At 38.6% G+C, this 22,262-nt stretch overlaps 1 protein-coding gene across 1 annotated transcript in view; it reads right to left on the bottom strand.

Moving 5' to 3' along the window:
* Positions 1-660: 660 nt before the first annotated feature.
* The window catches only part of LOC117424025 (junctophilin-3-like), a 71,522-nt gene continuing 49,920 nt past the window's right edge, over positions 661-22,262 (bottom strand). The window contains exons 3-5 of the mRNA XM_034040038.3: positions 17,159-17,283; positions 9,082-10,022; positions 661-3,074 (exon numbers count right to left, since the gene is read on the bottom strand). Coding sequence (XP_033895929.1) covers positions 2,994-3,074; positions 9,082-10,022; positions 17,159-17,283 — 1,147 coding nt within the window. The 3' untranslated portion in view covers positions 661-2,993. The remainder of the gene's footprint in view (positions 3,075-9,081; positions 10,023-17,158; positions 17,284-22,262) is intronic.

Consider the following 22,262-nt stretch of genomic DNA (forward strand, 5'->3'; position numbering starts at 1 on the left):
CTTTAAACAGGACAAACGGTGACCCAACCCAATATTTGGTACATGTCTTAATAAAATGGCAAGGCGGACTTCAAATATATATCTAGCAGGGGTGGGTGATTATATACAGTACATATGTTTTATTGACTGCCCTGAAAGACTCCTAGAGACACCTTAACTCCCTTGCTTCTCCTCCTCAGAGGCAGTGTTGTCAGGCAGTGGCCGGGTCAGGGGAGAACAGCTGCCATGTGCCTGAACAGACGGCTCCCTTTTCCGTTTCTCATTTCAGAGCCAGGCACACTCATTCAATAACACATCTACCCGAGGGGCAGTCACACCGTCTAGGCCCCTCCCCCTGCGAGCAGTAGTGCCTGTTCAGAATCTTGAGTCGATGTTGCCATGGTGACACACCCAGACAGGCCCTGCTAAGATCCTCTTGAATACAGATGCTTCTATAATGCAGTACCCTCACTTCAGATTGCATAACCCGCCATACTGTGACACCCTTGAATTAAATAATAGTGTTTCATTTCCGTCTTTTCACTTTGTGAATCTTTTTAAAAACAAAATGTGTATTCCCTACATGTTTTAGACGTCATTCACTGGTTACTATTGAACTCGTGGTATTCTATTTACAACCTACATGAGGCCACAAGGATTTAGAAGAACATAAAAATGGAATTAAAATGGTTCTCCCATTTATTGATTTTTATGTTAATAAAAAAAAAAAGAAATAAGCTTTCCATCATTTCATAAACAAAACTGAATAGATCTAACAACAAAAATCACACTAGCAAACATCTCACCCTCCAGGCCATTTATACACCAGGTCTCCTCTGTTGATAAAAGGCGTGTTTGGAATGAGCACATAACATAAAGATTATAGTCAATGGTATTCATTTTTTTTTTCTTTTTTTTTTCTTTCACAGAAATCAGATTTGATTGGCAAAACAAATGCATGCGTTGGCATGCTGTTATATAAAGCAAGATGATGAGTAACTGAGGGGAGATGGTATAAAACTATACCAGACAGTGAGATCCAGGAGCTGGACAAAAAATTGGAAACACCCGCCATAATGTTGTCAATAGGATGGACAACCTGGATGGCAATAATTCAACTTGGCGACTCTAAGATGTTTAACTTAATTCTTGGGGGATGTGTGACCATTCCTCAATCATTATTCCTTCTGAGTCTAATAGTCTAATAATAATAATAATAATAATAATAACAATAATAACAATAATAATAACAATTGGGGATCAGAAACATCTGCTAACCAAGCATCTGCTATTAGCACCCTATCAAAGATCTTGAAACAGATTTCACCAGAGAGATGCAGCTCTTATACATTACAGAATAGACTTGGGGTGCAATTTGACAAATACTTCCAATTTACCCAAAAATGTGTGCAATGGTACACAGGTGTTCCTATATTTTTGTCCAGCCTCTGTATGTAGGAAGGTAGTTTGATAGATAGACAGTAAGATAGATCAGTATGAGAAAGGGGATATAGTATCCTAAAACACATGCTTTTTTTTAACGTGGTGGCGGTCTTGTTGTAGAGCCAGTGTCCCCTTTCTGATTTGTAACTTGGCTGACAAGCACACACATACCCTCACTGTGATCAAGCTGCACACATCCTTCTCCCCCATATTTACAACTCAGAAAGGGAAACTCTTATCTGGAATTTTATTTTAACCCCTATGCAACCCATCGGTAATGTTTATCGTTTGAAAAGAGGGTTGACACACAGTTTTACAACCTTGACTGCTTTAAAAACTCAAACTGATTTTTTTTTTAAACATACTTATATATACGTGAGCATGCTGTTTGTCTTTAGTTAAAAAAAAACAAGGCAGATGGCTATTTAAAAAGTCTTGCAATGGATGTAAAGTAACTTCCTTTAAATAAAGTAGAGGTTTTCTAAGCAGTGGCTGAAAACGAACCGTGTCTTCTTTCAAATGGTATACATGTTGGTTTTGGGCCTTGTAATTTTGTTTTTAAGAAATTATATATTTTCACGGCCAAATTCATTAGACTTTGATGTCTGAGATGTAGTCTTAATGAAACATTTTTTCATGATAAGATTCAACAGGACAAGAGGTTAACTGTAATACAAATGGGGGTACCATAACTGTTCAGGCAATTGTAAAAATGCCCTTGGTGATGTCATCAAATCACAGATTACCATGACAACGTTTGCTTGTTCCCTGGCAATAAGAGAACAGGGCATGGATATAATCAACGTCTACAATTGCATAGGCAATGGTAATTCCTCCCACATGCATATAACAGACCTTTTTTACGCTGTTAAATTCAACATCCCCACCCCACATTTATTGGAACAGTAAGGCCCGCTCTGAACTAAACAGACTTTTTTTTTCAACTCTACAGGCCCAAAGAATATTCTTGTCAGAAAATGTTTCACCAAAGCTATACCAGACATTTTGTAATAAGAGTTCATTATAAATTCCATGTAAACTGGTACCAACTGGCTCTAAACATAGCTGCCAAAACCAAAAACCTAGGAATGGCCCATTGAAAATGGTAATTTGGATCTTCTGTGCTCTTTACACTGTCGCGGGCTGCAACCGCGTTGTTCTGTTGTTTCCAGACACTGCAGTAATGCTTCTCTGAAGTAGCTGGGGGAAGGGGACAGGCATCTGTATTGTGCTGCCATGCCACACAGCGCTATACTGTTGTACAAGCCAGTAATTTTTATTTATTTAATGTTACTTTCCAGAAAAGAAATCTTTTAAAGCAAGAAACAAACAAAAAAAAGGCAAAAAAAGTGAACCACCAAAAAGTGAACCACTTTTACCAAGTTCTTTAGATTTAAAGAACGAAAAAAAAACAAGAGGCTGTTTAGAATTCATTCCCAGGTTTGGATGTTTTGTGTTAGTTGGAGATTTCTTTGTTTGTTTGTTTGTTTTTTTGTTTGTTTCGTCTCCTTTTTTTAGACAGGGCAATAATCATAGTAACCAGAATAATAACAGTAATCATAGGCATTACATTAAATAAAAAAGTGAATAAACAAAATGGCGACTCCAATGTTTAGCAAGATCACCATAACAACCAGGATAGAACTGGAGCCCTGCAACAGAAAAAAGAAGAAAACACAGTATTAATTAGAGACAGTGCTTTGCACCTGCGCGCACACACACACACACACACACACACACACACACACAAATACCAATCTCTGTTGAAAATTCAAGCAATGATCTACAAGAGTCACCAATAGACCTGTCCATGTGATGTCACACACTCATCTGGGTGGCAAAAGATTATAAAAGCAATGGGATTTTTGCATATGTTTCTGTTCATTTTATTGCTTTGTAATTATTGTTTATTATTCACAATACACAGCCATGTTGTGTGTGGGGTGCTTTTCTCTGTTATTAATGGCAGTTTGATCTGTAAAACTTTAAAAACACACATTTACGAACTACTTCGTTTAGAGAGTAGGCAACATTCATCTGACTTAAAGGTACATTAATCTGAGTGTTTTTTCTACCTTGCATACCTAAGATTTTGTACCTTCATTTCAGCCTTTTAAACCAGCATGGTCATTTTTATATAAAAGCTACTCCTAAAACTGGTGTTGAATGATCAACGAATTAGTGTCAACTGAATCTAAGGATTTTTTTTAAAAACAGAATAATATCTAGAACTATGGCTATGAAAACTTTTTATCTGAAAATAGTTTGGTGCCCCTGTACTGTACATGAATTAGAATTCCTCTTCTAAACCATAATTTATCTCGTTCACAGATGTGTTTGTAACCCTCTTGAACAAGTGCACTATATTGTTTGCTTCAGCTACAAACAATCCACTTCACATCAGGTGCCCTTGCCTGAGCAGATAGGCTCCAATGGTATGACATAAGCTATTCCCTAGCAACAGAACCGAGAGAGCCAATAGCAGAGCTGGTTTCAGGTAGAGCAGTGCAGCTAATCTTGGAGAGCTCGTCCTGTTACTAAGGTACTCTCATTAAAAGGCTGTGCAAAGCTTGCACAACACAGAGGATGGTTAAAGACACAGGATCCGTTTTTTTCAGATTGATAGCAACAGGTCAGGCAATGTGGTTTATAAACGTATCTAGAAATAAATGTAGAAGACATTGAAGACATTGAGTATTTCTAAACCTAAAACTTTGTTAAGATGCACAGTGAGCTGTAAACTTTTATAAGGCTAATGGTAATCCCAAAGAGAGTATATTGCATTTCAGTAGTCCATTCACCCAAACACAGGTTTGCACCCAACTGTGGCGAAATACATAATACAATGAGGCCACGTAATTCACGTCCTCCCACATAAGGCCAATCATGTTAGTGATACTGTACTGTACGTCCACTTCTAAGCAACACAGGCCAACAGGACACAAAGAACTAGCTCTCACCCTGCATTAAAAAACCTCAAGCCATGTCAACTTGATGAGACAAGATGTTATTGCTGCCAACAAGCAACTGGGAGAGTCTAATTTACAAGCATAGAGACATTCTGAAACCCAGCTGCGCCACAAAGGCCACCCAAGACACCACTGCAGAGATTCTCATAGTTACACACAGCGTGATGTCCATGTCTTTATGTGTTAGGGGGGTGGACTGGCACCGTTCGATCCACAGACCAGGTAATCGAGACTGGAGACAATTGATGCTGCGGGCTGGGAGCTAACTAGCACACCTACATCCCGAGAAAGGAGCATTATAACCCTGTACAAAAGAGCCAGAGTTAGAAAGCTTTTTATATTTAGGGTTTTTGATTTTTGGTTTTAACCGATTAAACACCCCTGATACAAAAATAAAAAATAAAAAAATCTGCCTATATCTAATAAACACTGGAAAAACACTGGAGATTGTTACTCGGTTCAAATAAAATATCTAAAACAAAAAGGTTTTTCCAGTGCAGTTGGGCAATGTCCCTCCTTCCTGACTTGTATCTATCATTGATCCATTCTGAATACTTTCAAACGTCCTTAACTACAGAGTGGCAGCAAATTCCTACGTTTCTGTTGGAGGATTGTAACACGCTTGCGAGATTTAAAACGAGATGTTCATGCTTTCGAGATTGAAAGCTATATTACAGTACTATAGGGAGTATTTACACGCTCGTAGAATTTAAAACAGAATTGCAAATTGTGGCGAAATGTAAAAAAAAAAAAAGCCTAAACACACAAAACATGCCTGACAAAACAAGGATTTAGTTGTGGAAGACGGCAAAGGAAAGAAGGTACAATTGAAGTGTACAAATACTGTTGAGTTACTATACATATTGTGACAGAAAAAACAAAAGTAACCAAAAACAATACTGTTATACAGTATATAAAAAGTGAAAGCCGCGAAAAAAAAAAAGATTTACATATAACTCGAAAATGAAATGAAAAAAAAAGAAAAACAGAAGCCCTATTACATCAACTCATCTTTGCTACAATATGAAAACGTATGGAATGTATTAGGGTTATATTTACTTCCATACAAATTCGATTCTAATTTTTAAAGATTCAAATGTGATTGCAGACACAGTTTAGATGAAGCCTTTTTGAAGTGGCTTCACCAAATAAGGCTGCCATATACAGCTTCATCAAATAGGGTTGTCATGAATTTATACCTTGTTTCAACCCTCAGACAGAGTCTGGCATTGGTGTTTGTTTAGTTGTCTAAATATATCTATTCCCACAAATACACATGTAATAGTCTGGTAAGTGGAGTGGTTTTGTGATGGCTAAGGTTAGACCACCAAACTAATTTCACTTGTGCCCACAGACGGATTCATTCACACAGTGCAGTAATCATCATATTTACCTGTACTGCTAACACATCTTAATGTTGCCATAATTGTAGTTAATGAGTTTATGTTAATCAACTCATTTTCAAATATCTCATCACCACCACATACTGATTGTAATCTACTCTCAAAAGATCAAATGTATTCCTTTATTTCTTCTGACGTCCTCTTAATATTTGATGAAACCTGCATGTGAATTTGCTTTCACTAAACTTACAGTATATACACTTCTCTGAACCATGATAAAAGGAGAGCTTGGATAATATGGACCAGCACAAAGACTTTTGCATTTCAGTGGATCAGGCGCTTTAAAGCTGTCAAGCGCTCGCTAAATAAAATAGAATATGATTCAATCTGTTCATCACATGATTCTAGTTTCACTCTACTTGTTTCCTTGAACAGTTGGTTTACTATAGGAACATAAGCTCCCCTTGAAACCTGCTTGCCACTAAATATACAGTATGTCATTGCCAATGAACATACGAACATACATACCCACACACACACACTGTAAAACATTTGAATCTTTAAAAATTAGAATCACATTTGTATGGAAGTATTACTGCTATTATAAAACCAAAAATAGATAAAGCTTGTTGTCTATGGATTAAATAGCTTATGTACTTTAATCCTTGTAAAATGTTTAGAATAAATATATGCATACATGTAAAGGTCCCTGTAAAAAATGTAACAAAACTGTCCCCCTATTTTTATACTTTAATATACATTTTCCAATATAATTTATGTTTTACCATAACTAACTATTAGTAATTAAAATAGGGACCCCGTGCTGTGTATCGTAACACTTTTCAACATAGCATTCCCAACCTACACCCACACCCACCCACAAACACACTCCTTCATCCAGTAATACATGAAGAGAAATGCTTTCAGGTCTTATAAGCTTATTCATATATCAAAATGCAATAACTGGGTTACTGAATGCACTGTTTATTTCACAATTCTGAGAGGAAATTAAGTGTGTGTGTCAGCGTGGGCCTGTGTGTGGGGGTGGATAGGTGTGTGTGTTGTGTGGGGAACAGGAAGTTTTTCAGCAGCTGTGTTTACATGCAAAGAGTGTTCCAAGTGCTGAATACAAATAACAGTATGCTTATATCACAGTATAGATGTATATATACCACCCTACACTAAAGGTATTCTGCACTTGCATGTCAGTTAAATTCTTTTGAAAGTCCATTGTTGTTACAGTATAGAAATCCTACTTTTGAAACCTAACTTTACGGCTTTAGTTTGTTGTATTGATGTATCTAATTTTAACTAACAATTCAAAGCAAGAATGTTTTGTCTGTCTGTACGGCTGTACATAATGAAAAGCATCTGCAGTGATACGTGCAAGATTCCATTTCTTTAAACCACCTTTGATGTGTGTTTTATATGCAACAGCTTTCTGTACAACATGTGAAGAACAACTTGATATTTGGTCAATGCTTTATGTTTACTTGTACTGTGATTCGTGAAATGTATTTTTGTTTACAACTGTAAGTCGCCCTGGATAAGGGCGTCTGCTAAGAAATAAATAATAATAATAATAATGTTTTGTTGACCATTATACCAGTGGTACTCACTTGTGTCTCTTTCAGTCTATTTCAAACTCTAGCCTGCTCAATTCAAATAATCAAGGATATAGTGGGTACCCAGCGGTTCAAGGCACTGCCGAATGGAGTGTGAGGTGAGTCATGTAATCAGCAGATCACTGGTTAGAAACCTGGCTGTGCCAAGTTGTCGATCTTGGCTGTGGGGGCCCACATGGAGCTGATTGGCCTTTATGCTCCTACGTGCTATAGAGGGATATCGGATGGGGTTGGTTCATTGAGCAACAGCGACCCTATTGGTCAGAAATTAAACCCAGCCAAACAGATGTATAATTCTGAACTCCAGGGTTCAGAAGCTTGTCAGCATCTGGTGCTTAGGTTTGTAGGATGAAAAGAGGTACAGTAGATGGCAAGACAGAGGAATGGAGGATGGCCATTGTTCTTCAATATTCCTAAAGCCATAAAAAAATGATGTGAACATAATTTAGATATTTTATTTAACATCATGTAATCAAAGAACTAATCACTACAAAATGATTCTATTGAGTGATACAAAACCTTTGGCCATAGCTGTACACTGCTTGTATCCTTTGAGGGGAATATCATAGGGGACATAACTCACTTGGCATAGAGAAAGTCTGCAGGATAGAGGATAGCCAGAGAATTGCCTCTCCTATAGGGCAGGGTGCACATTTTAGACACAGCCCTAGCATGCGTGTGAGCACAGGTGCCTGTACTGTTGCAGTAGTTGCACAGCTGTGTCAAGCCAGTCCTGGAAATGTCTGTACATTCTCATCTGGAGTATATGCACAATTAATGATACTTTGAGGCCCCAAGGGAATGCACAGAGAATGTGAGAGTTGTAGATGGGTCACAGACTCCAGCACTTAAACTGAAGGGAGTAGAAAGCAAGGGTAATTCAAGCCTGCTTGCACATCCTGTGTACAGCCTCAGGAGGTTTGTCCTCAACCCATTATTGATTGAACCATCATTAACACATTGCATACCTCAGCAAAGACAAGACATTGTCAAGAGAGCTAAAAGATCTTCATTTTTTTTAATATAGTGTGTATTTAATTGGGAAAACTGTACGCACATTGTCAATAAGGCAGTTTGAATGCTTAATGAACAAAGCCAATCTCCAAACAGACTTCTACTGCTCCTCCAAAATGATCTTCAATGGAAATGCACACAATGCATGCACTATTCAATGCAACGGTTCTGTACTAAAATGTCAGAATAAGGACTACATCACAGTGGGAATATTTTCTATGACATATTAATGGTATCACAATGATATGAACCTATACACACTGCTGGTAATCCATTGTGCTACAATGCTGTGGTTTGCTAATGACAGCATGGGCAGTTCTCTTTGGGACATTTCCAAATGACAATTATTTATAGTTAAGTCATGCAAGTTGTCTGAGAGTGGGATTTGAACTTGCAACTGACAAAATGAAAGTTTGCTACTTGCTATACTACAGATTTTAGAATCTGGTTAGGGGTGGGAACATATTGTACATGTTCCGCTGTATAGGAAAACCAAGATCTTCCTTTTTCTATCATATGTTAAAACAGACAGATTCTGTTAGTATGGAAAATTAACAAAAAAGTAGAGTAGATTTGTGCCGGTTATACAGGAATAACATACTGAGCTGGTTGCCAATAATCCCAAAAAAACGAATGCCGCTATTCTATGAATCTCACTTTCCTAATTAAAAGGCCATCTGAAAAACCCATGCATCTTCAGATACTCACCGAGTCTGATTTGAGTTCACTTAAATTCTCCTCGTCGTGCTCTAGTGCAATGGGTAAAGATTTCTGTGGGGGGGAAAGGGTCAAATCCCTCCTGAGGGGCCGGGACTCGAGTTTGTCCCCCAGCCGGAGGCAGCTGTCCAGCTTCTGCACCGTGGGGGGCAGGACGGGCCGCACGCTCACCTTGGGCTGGCATTTATCTCTCGTTCTTTGAACCCCGAAGGCCCTGGGCTCTGAGTGGTTGTCCTTGGCAGGGCTCAGAGAGCCGTGGGCATTGCCGGATGCAGAGGCGGCAGCGTGATGTTTTTGAGAATGTGTTTCTTGCATATAGGAATCCATTCTTTTGAGGGGCTTCATCTCCATCTCGTAGTTGCTGAGTTTCTCCTCATCCTGCTCCAGCAGCCGGGAGTGGGCCAGGGTTTCGCTGTGGGAGCGGTGTGGCGCCCAGGAGACAGTGCTGGGGCAGTCAGACCATCGCTCCCGAGGCTTGTGGTTGGACGATGCTTGCTTGTGGCCGTTACTGCTTCGAGCCCTTGTGTCTTCCTGGACGGAAGGGGTGTTGGATCTGCTGCTCCCTCGACTGCCGCCTCTACTGCTGGGTCCCACTGCTGTCAGCCGCTTCTCCTCACTTCGGCTGTTGGGTCGCATGTACTCCCCCACTCCCCCCCTCCCTTCCACAAGCACCTGGATTTCGCCTGTGCCCCGGTCGTCATCCACGGCAGTCTGCCGAAGGAATCTGGCATTCTTGGTGCGGTGAGTAGGCTTGGAGGGGCTGGCGGAGGGAGGGGTGGCGGGCCGGCTGGGTGAGGGGCTCTGGTCTGGGGTGAGATCAGGGGGGGTCGTCCCCTTCATGTGCAGCTCGGAGCTGTCGGGGGTCCCCGTGGAGATCACTTCAATGTCATTCTCACTCGAGTTCTGATGCTTTGGCCTTTGGCACTCCAGCCCTAGGGAAGTGAAATACAAGAGCATGAGCAATGAAAAGGCTACTCTGTGTTTATATAGACAGAGAAAGTGGTCTGACAGTCAGATTTGAATGCAATGAGGAAGGCTATTATTCCAGGTGTTATTTGTTGTCAAAGTGCATGTGAATTAATTTGTGCATGCCTAGTTTATGTTTTGCGCCATCTTTGAATCTTGGTTGTCTCATTTTAATGGTTTTGCATAGAAATTTTATGATGGTAAGGTCAACACAAGAACCGGTTTCTCTGGAAGATGTGTATATGTATTTATCAGAGGGGAAATACCCAAAAGATTCTTGTAGAAACCTTCAAAGAAGTTTAAGGAGATATGCAGACAAGTTCACTTTGGAAGGTAAGTATTGAACACACTATTCTGCTCCGCGACCATAGTAAATGCACTAATTATCAGCACAATGTTCTCCAATTTTACAAAGCAAAGAATGTAAAACATTCTTTGAAAATGACATATCCAATCAATACAGTTATAGAATATGTTGTACATTATTACTTTATTCATAGAATTGTGCTGGAGTGACAAATATGGCTAGGAGACACTATTTGGCAGGGACAGTATTTAGCACTTAAGGTACCAAATACTGTCACGAGACACTATTTGGCAGAGACAGTATTTGTCATAACACCAGCTCTTAGGTAAAGACAGATTTGGAAAAATACAAAACTCACTATTAGAAAAACAGAACCAATGATTGTAACACCATACAAAACAAGCTCAGTGACATCTGAAGCTACTTTTTAAGATATCTACTGAAGCAACATATATATGTTGTGTTTTTAATGACTGTTATTTGAGAGTTTACAGACATTCTCTTAGGTTAAATGCTGCTATAAAACAATTGAAAAGGGTTTTGTAGATGCCACACTTGATTTCATTAATCAAAACAGGTTTTAAAAATAAAACACTCCTTATGTTTGTGACTAGCCTGCATTGACTCAATATTGGCAGGTCACATAACAACAGTGACTAGACACTTTTTTAAAATAATATCCATTTAGCATCAGTTTTCATCCAACTCCTGTTTAGCTGGTGTCTGAACCGTTTTTGTTGCAGCTGCTAATAATAAAATAAACTCTAGACGCATGTTGCCAAATTCAATTCATACAGTTACTGTGCAAATTAACTGCTGTTGCTAAAACATCTAACTTTGATTGCCCTTGCAAACAAAATGTGACCATTTCTGCAGTAGGACAACAGCAGGTGCTTTGACAGTTTGACTCTTGCATGTTTAATCTCCAGCTATTGCTGTAAACAGATATTCCTGAGATCTCATCTAAATGTTGAGACAGATAATTATCCAGATTCAACAATATGGTTCATTGATCATGTGACATGATTTTGGCACCGTAGACAGACTAGGTAATTGATTCCTCCCTGTGCTATTCCCTGTGATTATCATTACTGGGATTACCTCACTCATACGCACAGTTACTGGGAGAGGGAGACAGGGACCTATTTACAATAGCAAACACCCAGTCAAAAAATAACAAAAATTGTCTTTTGTAGGCAAATTGAAGCCAAGAACTTAATTCGACTCTTGGGAATGTTATGGTGAGCTCCTTGAATGGTATTACAGGAGTCCTATTAAGGTATTTATACTTTTTTGGGAAAGGGAGGGTTTTTCATTTGAATCCCTTTTTAAATGTTCTGCTCCTCTACTATACTATGTCTCTAATGATATTGAACAGGTACGGTCATTCAGTAATAACACAATGTAGATGGCATACTATCAATTTTACACTTCAACTAAGAATAGCCCTCTAAAGTAGTCCAGTGTTCAGTATTTTTGTAGCTGGATAAAAAAAAAATCTGTGTTTTAGTTTTTATACTGTACCATCCTAAAAAATGAATTTTCTGGTTCTTTGTGGTATTGCCCAAAAGGGCTGCTTTGGGGTTTAGATGTGTTGCATCCTGCATTCTGCTCAATTCAGATAACAGCAAAGATGAGAATCACAGACACAACAAAACACAATAAACTGCACAATGAGGGGGCACACCAAAATAGTAATATGTATTCAGCATTCTTTCAGAAGCATGTTTTATAGTAAACATGTATTTTCATTTTACATGACATCTAGTTCTCTGTTTGCTTGCCTTCCCTCCAGGAAATATATTTTGCTTGCACTTCCTAGGTCATTTCATCTCAGTAATGTGTTTGGGGTCAAAGCATCTTACTGGATGCAAAGCATGGCAGTCATTAGGCAAAGTGGCTAATTGGTTACTGATAGGAAAGAAGACCCTGGAGGGGTGGGGACAATTTCACTCTCCAAGTGAAATTACCATGAAAGTGCAACACTACCTGAAAAAGTCCTGCAAACCAAGTCTTTGGCCTAGTGAAGCACAGGATATCATGTTTTAACATGAAAAAACATGTTTGCTAAAACATGCGAGTCCTGCAGTATATACTGAATGGGTGTAGATGGCTTTAAAGTCTGAAAAGACTGCTCCACAGCCTCAATGTAGGAAGGCTTAGAATCAGACCTGAATTATCTGGGATGAAGCAGGTGCAAGCTTTCTCTCCCTGCTGCCGGTAACCCTCATTTAAAGCTGTGATTAACCATCAAGAGATAATGGTTGCCTTTTTATAAATTTATGACAAGCCTTATTCGTTTGCAGTGGTTCAGAGCAAACGTTTTACAAAGCACCCATCCTCATTACTGCGATAGGAAAACCTTGTATAAATACAACTTACACATACTGCACCATAAATCATTCCATTAATGAAGGTAGCGATGCCTTGTCACAAAACCTGGTGGCTGGTATTTATTATGTTTCTTTATGTATATATGTCGCGTTACACATTTGTACTTGGCATGATGGTGTCTAACAAGTACTTCCCCTTGGTGCCTGTCTACTACATTCTTCCATGGTTTCCATGTTTTTTCACCTGGTTTTCCGCACAGTCCTACTCTGAACTGGCTTTGTCATTTAAGTGGGGGTTTTATTGAATACATGGTCACTCTTATGCATTTAAATTACAAATACTGTAAACCTTGCTGTTTTGTGGTGTTTGCAATTGCTTTCAGTGGCTGGGTTGTTCTTGAGTTTTCATTTCATGAGCTTGTTTTTATCTTACCAGGACAACTATTTTGGCACCAACTACAATATAGTAAGGACCCATTGTCACATGACTGAAATGGAACTGAAAAATGTAGCCAATCACAGCATGCTGCTATATTTATTTTAATGATAAATAATACGGTGATGTTTTATTTTGAGTAGCATTAATAATATTTAGTTGATTTGCAATTCCACATGTATTGAAGTTCAGTTCTGTATTAATAGACAGCAATAGATATGCAATAGCAACGATGGAAATAAGTTCCATTCCTAGTTTTACATATTATGAGTTTATTAAGACACACCTGAGCTTGTTACCTATACACTGTGGCTTGTAGTAAAACATGGAATGGGTGAAACTGCTATGCCATAGGAGTCTATAGAGTACTGTACAGTAATCTATTATATTTCACAAGGCAGTATGGAATAGGCACGATGGAGCGTGTCCCTTCTGACAGGTGAGCTGGATAGAGAAGTGCATCCTTCACAACCACTGGTTCATAAAGACTTTATACAATTCTTCTCATCAAATATTCTTATCAAAATGTAGATCAGTTTCCTTCCATCTTAAAATATTTTGTGAATATCAACATTTTGTAAACATAGATTGTTTTAAATGAAATGCAGTGCATAGTAATAGAATACATGTGCATTATTACGGTGTGGAATATTACTGTTAGTTTGCAATTTTCATGTGGTTAAATCTCCCCATTGCACACGTATTGACTACTTACCAACCTGTGACAACTTTAAATGGGTAGCTGCTTATCATTAATGATATAAAAATATAGTTCAAAATATATACAGCATTAAAGCATTCCGCTATGTATGTATGTATGTATGTATGTATTATTATTATTATTATTATTATTATTATTATTATTATTATTATTATTATTATTGCTGGGATCATTCATATTTGTTGTATTGTGTGTCTGTATTTCATTTCTGTCAGTAAATATATGTCTGCATGGAGGGTCCTATTTAGTCATTTAAAGAACGCTGGTATTTCTATCAGTCACATTCAAATCAGTTGATTAGACACTAGTGTCTTACAGTTGGTACACAGCTATAGGTTGGTGGGGTATAGGGGGATAAACTCAACCACTTTGTTTTACCAATTATTATTATTATTATTATTATTATTATTATTATTATTATTATATTTTATTTCTTAGCAGACGCCCTTACCCAGGGCGACTTACAGTCGTAAACAAAAATACATTTCAAGAATCACAGTACCCATTCACAATTACAATCGAAGTGAAGCAACAACACCAGCGCTGCCATTCCATGTTTCGCACATCCTTACCTCTGTATATCCACCTATAAGATGTTTGATAAAGCTCAGTTTTACTGCTAGGTATCATGAAGATGTCTGTGTCCTAAACTATCAGATGAATGATCGTGGGTCATTAACCTTTTAAAGCGTGCCACGGCTTACTCCTTTGGCCTGTTAGCCAAAAATATATTGCAGCGCCTGTATTCTGCACCTGTAGTTTTAAAGGTTTAAAACTCAATTGTTAGCAGCATTACCACTGCACCCTCCCCCTTTATTGTGTTGGAGATATGTTGGTTCTTTGTTCCTTTTTCATACTTTAAATCAGGATATAGAGCTTTCTTCCTGGTACCTAACCATGTCCTGTGTGACACGTCACGTGTCCTGATTGCAGCTAGACCTGATGAAAGAAGCTGAGCTACGGTAAAAGGAAGTGACTTGGCACCACCAGGAAGCATCAACAACTTTGATTTCTCTAGCGTTGTCTTTGAAATATCAGCATTTTCCAAAGTGTAAAACACAAACAAAGAGCCTAACCATCTTCGACTAAAGGAAAGGGAGACCAGTTATAATATTTCTAGTGCTAGTAATTCAATACAATGCAAACGTACATTTTTAAAGCTCCACCGAGCACTTTACATCAAATGAAATGCCTATGTATATAAAAGGGTCCAACAGTAGCTAACGACCAAAAGCCATGGCACTATTAAGATTAGATTTACAAAGAGATTTTGGATAAAATGTATGTCCTGGGAAATTGTCATTGCTCATTTCAAAATGTGTGAAAATCTGGGTAATAGATATTTTGTGAAACAAATAAGATATTCATCATGTAAGCATTTTTTTTAAATTGTAATTTAATGAATGAGGCAACAGCTCAGATCAAGGATTAGAAATAATAACATTTCTGAGATGTAGTGACCAACTTTGGTCGCCTTATGGCCAGCAGGAGGCATCCTCTTTTGAGGTGAGCCTCTAACCCATCGACCCCCCCCCCCCCCCTTAAGGGAAACAACTGCAAAGGAGGAGAAAGAAACTCCAGACATTTTGGAAAAGGTAAGAACTGACTTTAAACTATCTAATAAATGATATGATATGTAAGCGCTGTAGCCTTTCACAGTAGAATCACAGTAAGCCTCCCATTAATGTTAATGTTTTCTAATGGACCAAATTGTGGGCTGAAATATATGAAGAATTATCAACAGTAAAAGTTGCATATAAATGATCTTCAATATGTAGCACACACTTTTGTGCAAGTGGGCTGTCCCTCCCATGATGACTGATTTATTTGTAATAGAAATGGCATCCCGGACAAGTATTCTGTATATAAAAGCTGCATCTCTCTTTTGATAGGATCTGATTCAAGGATGAGACCAGCCGCTCATTTAGAAGGGGTTTTGATATTCAAAACTATTTACTTTTACAAAACACAATGAACAAACGGTCTCAAAAGTCTGAGCCATTCTGGAGAACAGACTTCACTGTAGATTCCAACTACTAATTTCTCTTCAGAATTTCGAGGTGGTGGTCATTGAGAAATGACCAAGTATCCCCCTAGAGACATTTGAACACCTTGCAGACTCGACTGTCTCGGCTTCTCAATTGACAGTGCTATGGCAGGTGTCTCTACTTCTAATCCATCTTCATTAGAATGTTTAAAGAGTTCTTTAAGGTGATGCTTCTAAAACAAGTCTCATTAGTTACATGGGAGCTCACGCAATGGTGAGTAATGCATGCACAATGAATGCATTGTATGTAATTCTAAAAATTGTGCTTTCTGCTATAGAAGTAGGTCAACAACAGTAACACACTTTAAAAGAGATGCCACTGCTGTGTTAGTTCAATCAGAACAACGAACAAACATTAGAAATACAATCCTGTATATATTTTTTTAACAAAATCACTCATGTTTTGTTTTTACAAATGAGTTGTTACTTTATAAGCCAATATTACACATTTCAGCTCTGTAGTTTACTGCAATAGCACATTCCAGTGCCTGTATAATAAAAAGCCTTTAAGCAGTGTTCCTAGTAGCATTATCACTGATTCACTTATTGTGCTACACATTATTTTGTAATTTTGTCTGTTTTTTAACATAGTAATATATTGTGTATCCCCCACCACAAAAGTACCATGACTTGCATCCCTGATTATATAAATGTAAAAATGTATAGTTTAATACACCGACAGACAGTCTCCAGAGAGTACCCCCCTCCCCCCGCCCCCCCTCCCAAATTCTGATACTTTTGGTAACTTGCTAAATGTTACAGATGCTCGGCTCAGACATTATATCCTTATAGCCAGGGATATGTGGATATGTATACCTAGCAAAATGCTACCTGAAAAAGTCGATCACCATGGCCTACATCCAATGTATGCAAAAATGTAAGTGTTAGATACAGGCAGACGGACACTCCCGTAGTCCCCCTGATTCTCTCAATAATTTGTGCTAAAGAATGTCTAGTAGAACTTTATATTAGGGCATAAATAATCACATAATTAAATTTCAATAACTGGGTAGCATGGTAGCTACTTTGTAATTACATAGAAATGGCTTGATATAATTACATGGTAATGTCACGATTCATTTCTATGTAATTCTATTCCACTAGCAGTTGCCATGTAGGAGCAGACATGTTACCCAGTTATCACGATGTTGTTTCACATGCATGTTATTTTTAGTCCTACTGAATGTCTTCACCAAGTTCTCTCACAATTGGATAAGCGGCTCTGTTGATCTGTGTAAAGCTCTGAAGTGTGACTGACCGTTTCCCCGGTGCTGGAAAGAAGGGGAGAATTCTTTGGCAGTGATCCTGGCGAGCCGTGCTTCCTCCTGGGCTGTCTGAGCAGCGGCCACTGCTGCCTCCGCCTTCCCCCGCGCATGAGACGTCCTGTCAGAAATCAAAACAAAACAAAACACACAGTCAGGGACCCTGCGCTACAAAACCAACACATGCACAGGCTAGAAACTCATATAGTAATATTGCTGGTGATAAGATTCAAAGTTTAACTCCTTAAGGTACACAAGGAACTGAGCGGTTGTTCAAACGGTTTCTTCTTGAAATACATATTTGAGAGTGACTCAAGTGTCACAGGGAAACGGACCATTTGGATGACCAGATTCAGCCTGTCAGGTACATTGTAAAACCCTGTTTCATGCACCTCATTGCAAAAATAAGAAAGTTAGCATAATTTTATTTGTGGGACACATACAGTATGTCCCTTGTATCCTAAAGAGTTAAAGAAATACACTCTGGATTGACATAATACTGGATTAATCTATTTATAATATATACATAAGTACTATACTTGCAGCCCATACAAAACAAAAGTCGTAAGGATGCGATGTGATGACACATTGCCTAGTTATGACTTTCCCAACTCATTTTTGGGGGAATTCTCTATACATCTTTAAACTGTTGAGTGTTGTTTTTATTTTACAAATTCCAAGCTCTGAAAAGGTTGGCCCGTTTTAATATTCCCACACTAGAAGCCAGAGAATCGTTCTTCGATGACCAAGTAAACAAAAACACTGCCTTCGATATAAACCTTGTGGAAGTTGTGGAATCCATATAGTATTAAAAATGGGGCTGAAGTGAATTACTTTAGGTTATAATTGCATCTCAGGGTTCACTCTCATGGTTTATGATGTCACCAGAACCCCTCGATGCAATTGTAACCTTGTAATTCACTGCAGCCCATCTATTATTCTATATATAATTAGTAGTAAACATATACATCTGGATAAAGTACAAGAGTTAACAGCCTTAGTTGTAAGATTATAATTAATGAACACAAACATCTTTACCATCTCAAAACAGCTGTACAAAATCAGCAGATCACAATGATGTCCAGATTTCATATTCTTTTGAGGAAGAAATGCTGCAGCAATGATACAACGGAAATAGCAGTATACAAATTGAATGTGAGAAACTATAGAAATTCAACTAAATAGTTTACAGTTATAACGGAAGTCCACCCCACTGTACATTAAAGACTGTAATTCCATTTTAAGTTTTTGATAAATCACTAGAGCTGGTGTGATTTGTGTCACCAAAAAAGTAATTTTAGCCTGATTATATACAGTTGGAAGTACATTATTCTTTTATCATCCATGGTATGCATTCTTATTCATCATGTATTACTGTTTCTACACTCATGGATATTTTGCATGAGCCATCTCGAAGCCTGAGTCAGGTGGAGCCATTTCTGTAATGAGGGCGGTTTGTTAAAGATTTGCATTATTAAATATCTCCTGTTTCAGAGGAGGAAAAAATTACCAGTGCACCCCTAGTGGTCAAACACAGGACAAGATTTTTGGCAGCTGTGATCGAAGATGGAATTAAAAACAGTAAAGTATTTATTTTCTTTCTTTCTTTCGTTAAACCGTTCAAAGACTCATTTTCCATGCAGGATTAGTTTATTTTACACAGAGTTTTAGACCCGCTTCCTTTTCATTTCTGCAGCGTGCAGTGATTCCTGCCGTGAGATTGACATGTTTTAATGGACGGCAGTTTAAAAAAAAAACATTTTTATCAATGCCTCACTGAAGGTTAAAGCCGGCAATAACAGGATAGAACTCGTCTAGATTTATAAATAATTCAAACCTCAAATTGTATTTTTCATCTGCTTCCTATTCTTCTTCTACTGTCCCTTGCTTTTTTTTTTATTTGATCTGGTTTCCTGATCAACCCTTTTCATGTATGTTGAAGCTGCTGCTGCTGCTTCTTCTTCTTCATGTTTTTTCCCCAAGAATAAACATTGTACAGTTGTTTATGTTTCTTTTAGGGTGAGAGTTTCTCGTCTGACTTGCCCTAAAAGCCTAGAGGGATATGTTGCACAGCACTAACAACATTACACACATCAGACCTTCCCTGAACTCCAGCATCTACAGCACTTATATAATAAGAAACACATGGGGGCCATATTTTCAAAGCATTTCTTTCATTCTTCAAAAATAGGAGCTATTAACGACTGGAGTAAACGCTTTGAAAATATGGTCCATGGCCGGGTTATTCAAGGTACTGTAAGGTACTGTACAGAAAAGAAAGGGCCTAGCGTATGCAGTACGGGGAGCCAACATCCCACGTACCAGTTCATCTTTTGGAAAGAAGATCAAAAAGAAAATTTACCAACCAAATCAATATAGGATGGCCTGGTTCAAATTAAAGAGAATCAGACGATCTACCTTACAGCCACCTATTGAAACTGTGCAGCAGACTAAGCTGTATACAAAGGGTCAAACAGGTGGATGCAGTGCTGAGCTGTCCCTGCCTTTCTGTTAATCTCGCAAGCCGTGTAGCAGAATTGCTATTGATAAATTCCTGGAGCCGGCACTGCAAGCCTATTAGAACTGCAGTACTATCATTCTACTCTTGCACTGGAGGGGAGCAAATTCAAACTGAATTATTAATAAAGACTGCAGAATTCAGCCCTGCTTAATAGCGCACACAGGGCCCCTATTTTGGGACACATCCAAACTAAAATGTCTCTTACATAAAAAGCAGTGTTATTTATTTATACTAAACACTAGAATCTGTGGATTGTATGTATGGGCGTGCTGCAGAATAATGAATAATACAAAGCAATGAGGAGGTACAGTACATGTGTGACTGGGGTGAAAGCAGATTGGAGGGAGGGGCTAGGTCATATTTTCCTGTAATGTTGGTAACTGTGTCACACATTCATTCTCTTATTCTGAAATAAACGTTATGCTGTGCTCTTCATTACATATTCCGACGCAGCAGAGATTATATTTTTATCCCTTGGCTGCACTAATAGGCAATGTTTATGAGTTTCTAAATACCTGCATTTGACTGTGACATTTGAGCACTTTTTTGCTGCACATCGATAGATTGTTATTGATTTTCCTGTTATTTGCTTTATTTCTTCCCAGATAACTTGAGACCATTTCTTCATCACTATGGTAAGTGAGGGTGCTTGTTTAAAATGTTCCAGGCCTAATAGATACTCCCCCACCCCCCCAGCCCTTTAATCAATGTTTAATGACACACTTGTACCACGTTTCCATGAACCACATAACCCGGGTATGTGCTGGAGTTGCCCCCCACACCTCGGTTTTCATGTTTTTAAATTACTCGAGTTGGCTTCCAATTCTGGTAGGGGCCCAAATTATCTGGTCCAATTTCACTCCTCGGGCTGGCCTGAATTCTAAAGTCTGAATTCAGGCTGGGAGGAAATTACATCACTAAATGTTAATCAAAAATGTTGTAGGGGCGGGAACATACCGTATAATGGGACATTTTGGCTGGTACTAAAGTCAGCGGATTTGCTATTTTGGGGGATTTTGACGGTTTTTGAATTGCCGTTTTTCACTTGGTGTGACAGAGAGTGAATGAATCCTAGTCAACAGTCTCCCTCCCGATCTGTGAAAAGCATATCGTGAGTGTTAAGTGTTTTGTTTGTTTGTGGAAACTGTCTGTGTTTGTCACTGTTAGACGGCTTACACGAAGCGGGAGCTGTCGCTACAGGCCAGCATCAAGCCCAGACTACACTTCACGACTGTCACTATAATTGCCTTGCACCGCACCTACTCTAAGAGCACTCACTGTCAGGAGAAGTGACCGTGTCTGTGTTGTGTGTTGTTCTTTGTATTATTATTTCGAGACTGAACCCCGTGGTTTATACGCTGGCAATAGACATTGTTGTGTAGAGCCAGCATTATTATTTAATGGTCTCAAGCAGACAAGAGAAAATGAAGAACTGTTTTGAACTGTGAACTTTGTGTCTGTCATTGTTGGAGCACCTGCATCAGCTGTACACCTGAGCACTGCAAAGAAAAATGCAATGCATTTGGCAGTTACTCAATTAAACCCTTGTAAAAAAATAAATAAAAAAATGCTTAACACAAAAAATGCTTAACATAAAAAAGAACAGTCCTACTACAGTAACAGGTGCAGTTTACAGTGCCTCTTAGTTTCTGAGCGCATCAGATCAATTCCAGATTTTTTAAATCCTTTGATGGAAATGTCCTATCTACTTTTAATCACTGCCATTCTCCTATCCACTTTGACATCTGACACATTATTTCCCTTGTCCGGCGCTTCTTTCCCTGTTCTGCATACCAGTCTGCCAGAGGTATATGTACTGCATGAAACAAATGCGAAAGAATATCTAGATGGATTTATCTTTTTAAATCATTGACAGTTTGACTGCAATGCCGTCTGCAGCGAATGCACATCTTGACCTTTAACTCGTAAGTATTTCCTGCCCCACTCACGTGATAACTCGGGTAACTCGGAAAACCATGGAAACGCCTCCTATTTTACCAACTTGAGTTGTCCATCAACTTGAGTTCTGGGAAAATTCAGACCAATTTGGGCGCAAACGAGTCGACTCATTGGCTGTCCATGTAAACGAGGTATTGGATCCAGACCAGGTCATTACCCAACTGATGAATTGAAGTCCACATACTTGGTCACTAACACTTTTTTGAAACTGAACAAAACGCTTTGAATTTTCTGATAATCTATAGGAGTAAATGGGTTGTAAATGGCCTAACTTACAAAAACAGAGATCTAATGTACTTGCACTGTGTTAAAGAGTAACATGGTAGATATCACAGCCATCTAAGCTGATGTATTATTTTTGTTGTATAGTGTATACTTTGTGCATCATTTCCTGTTTCAGACATCACATCATGGTAACCCCCGGGGCCTTCTAGAGCTCCTAAGCATGTCTCCTCTCAGTCTGTAACCATTAACCTGTTCCCCGGCAACAAATGTGTTCTATGCACTGTTTTTCTTATTCATCTGGGGGCAGAGTGTTTCAGGAGAACAGGTTGACAATCTGGTTTACCAGGTGTATTTGTTTCCGAGCTCTATGGAGGGGTGTTTTATACTTCAGGATG

The sequence above is a fragment of the Acipenser ruthenus genome, chromosome 19 (assembly GCF_902713425.1).
Source record: "Acipenser ruthenus chromosome 19, fAciRut3.2 maternal haplotype, whole genome shotgun sequence".
Classification (NCBI taxonomy): domain Eukaryota; kingdom Metazoa; phylum Chordata; class Actinopteri; order Acipenseriformes; family Acipenseridae; genus Acipenser; species Acipenser ruthenus.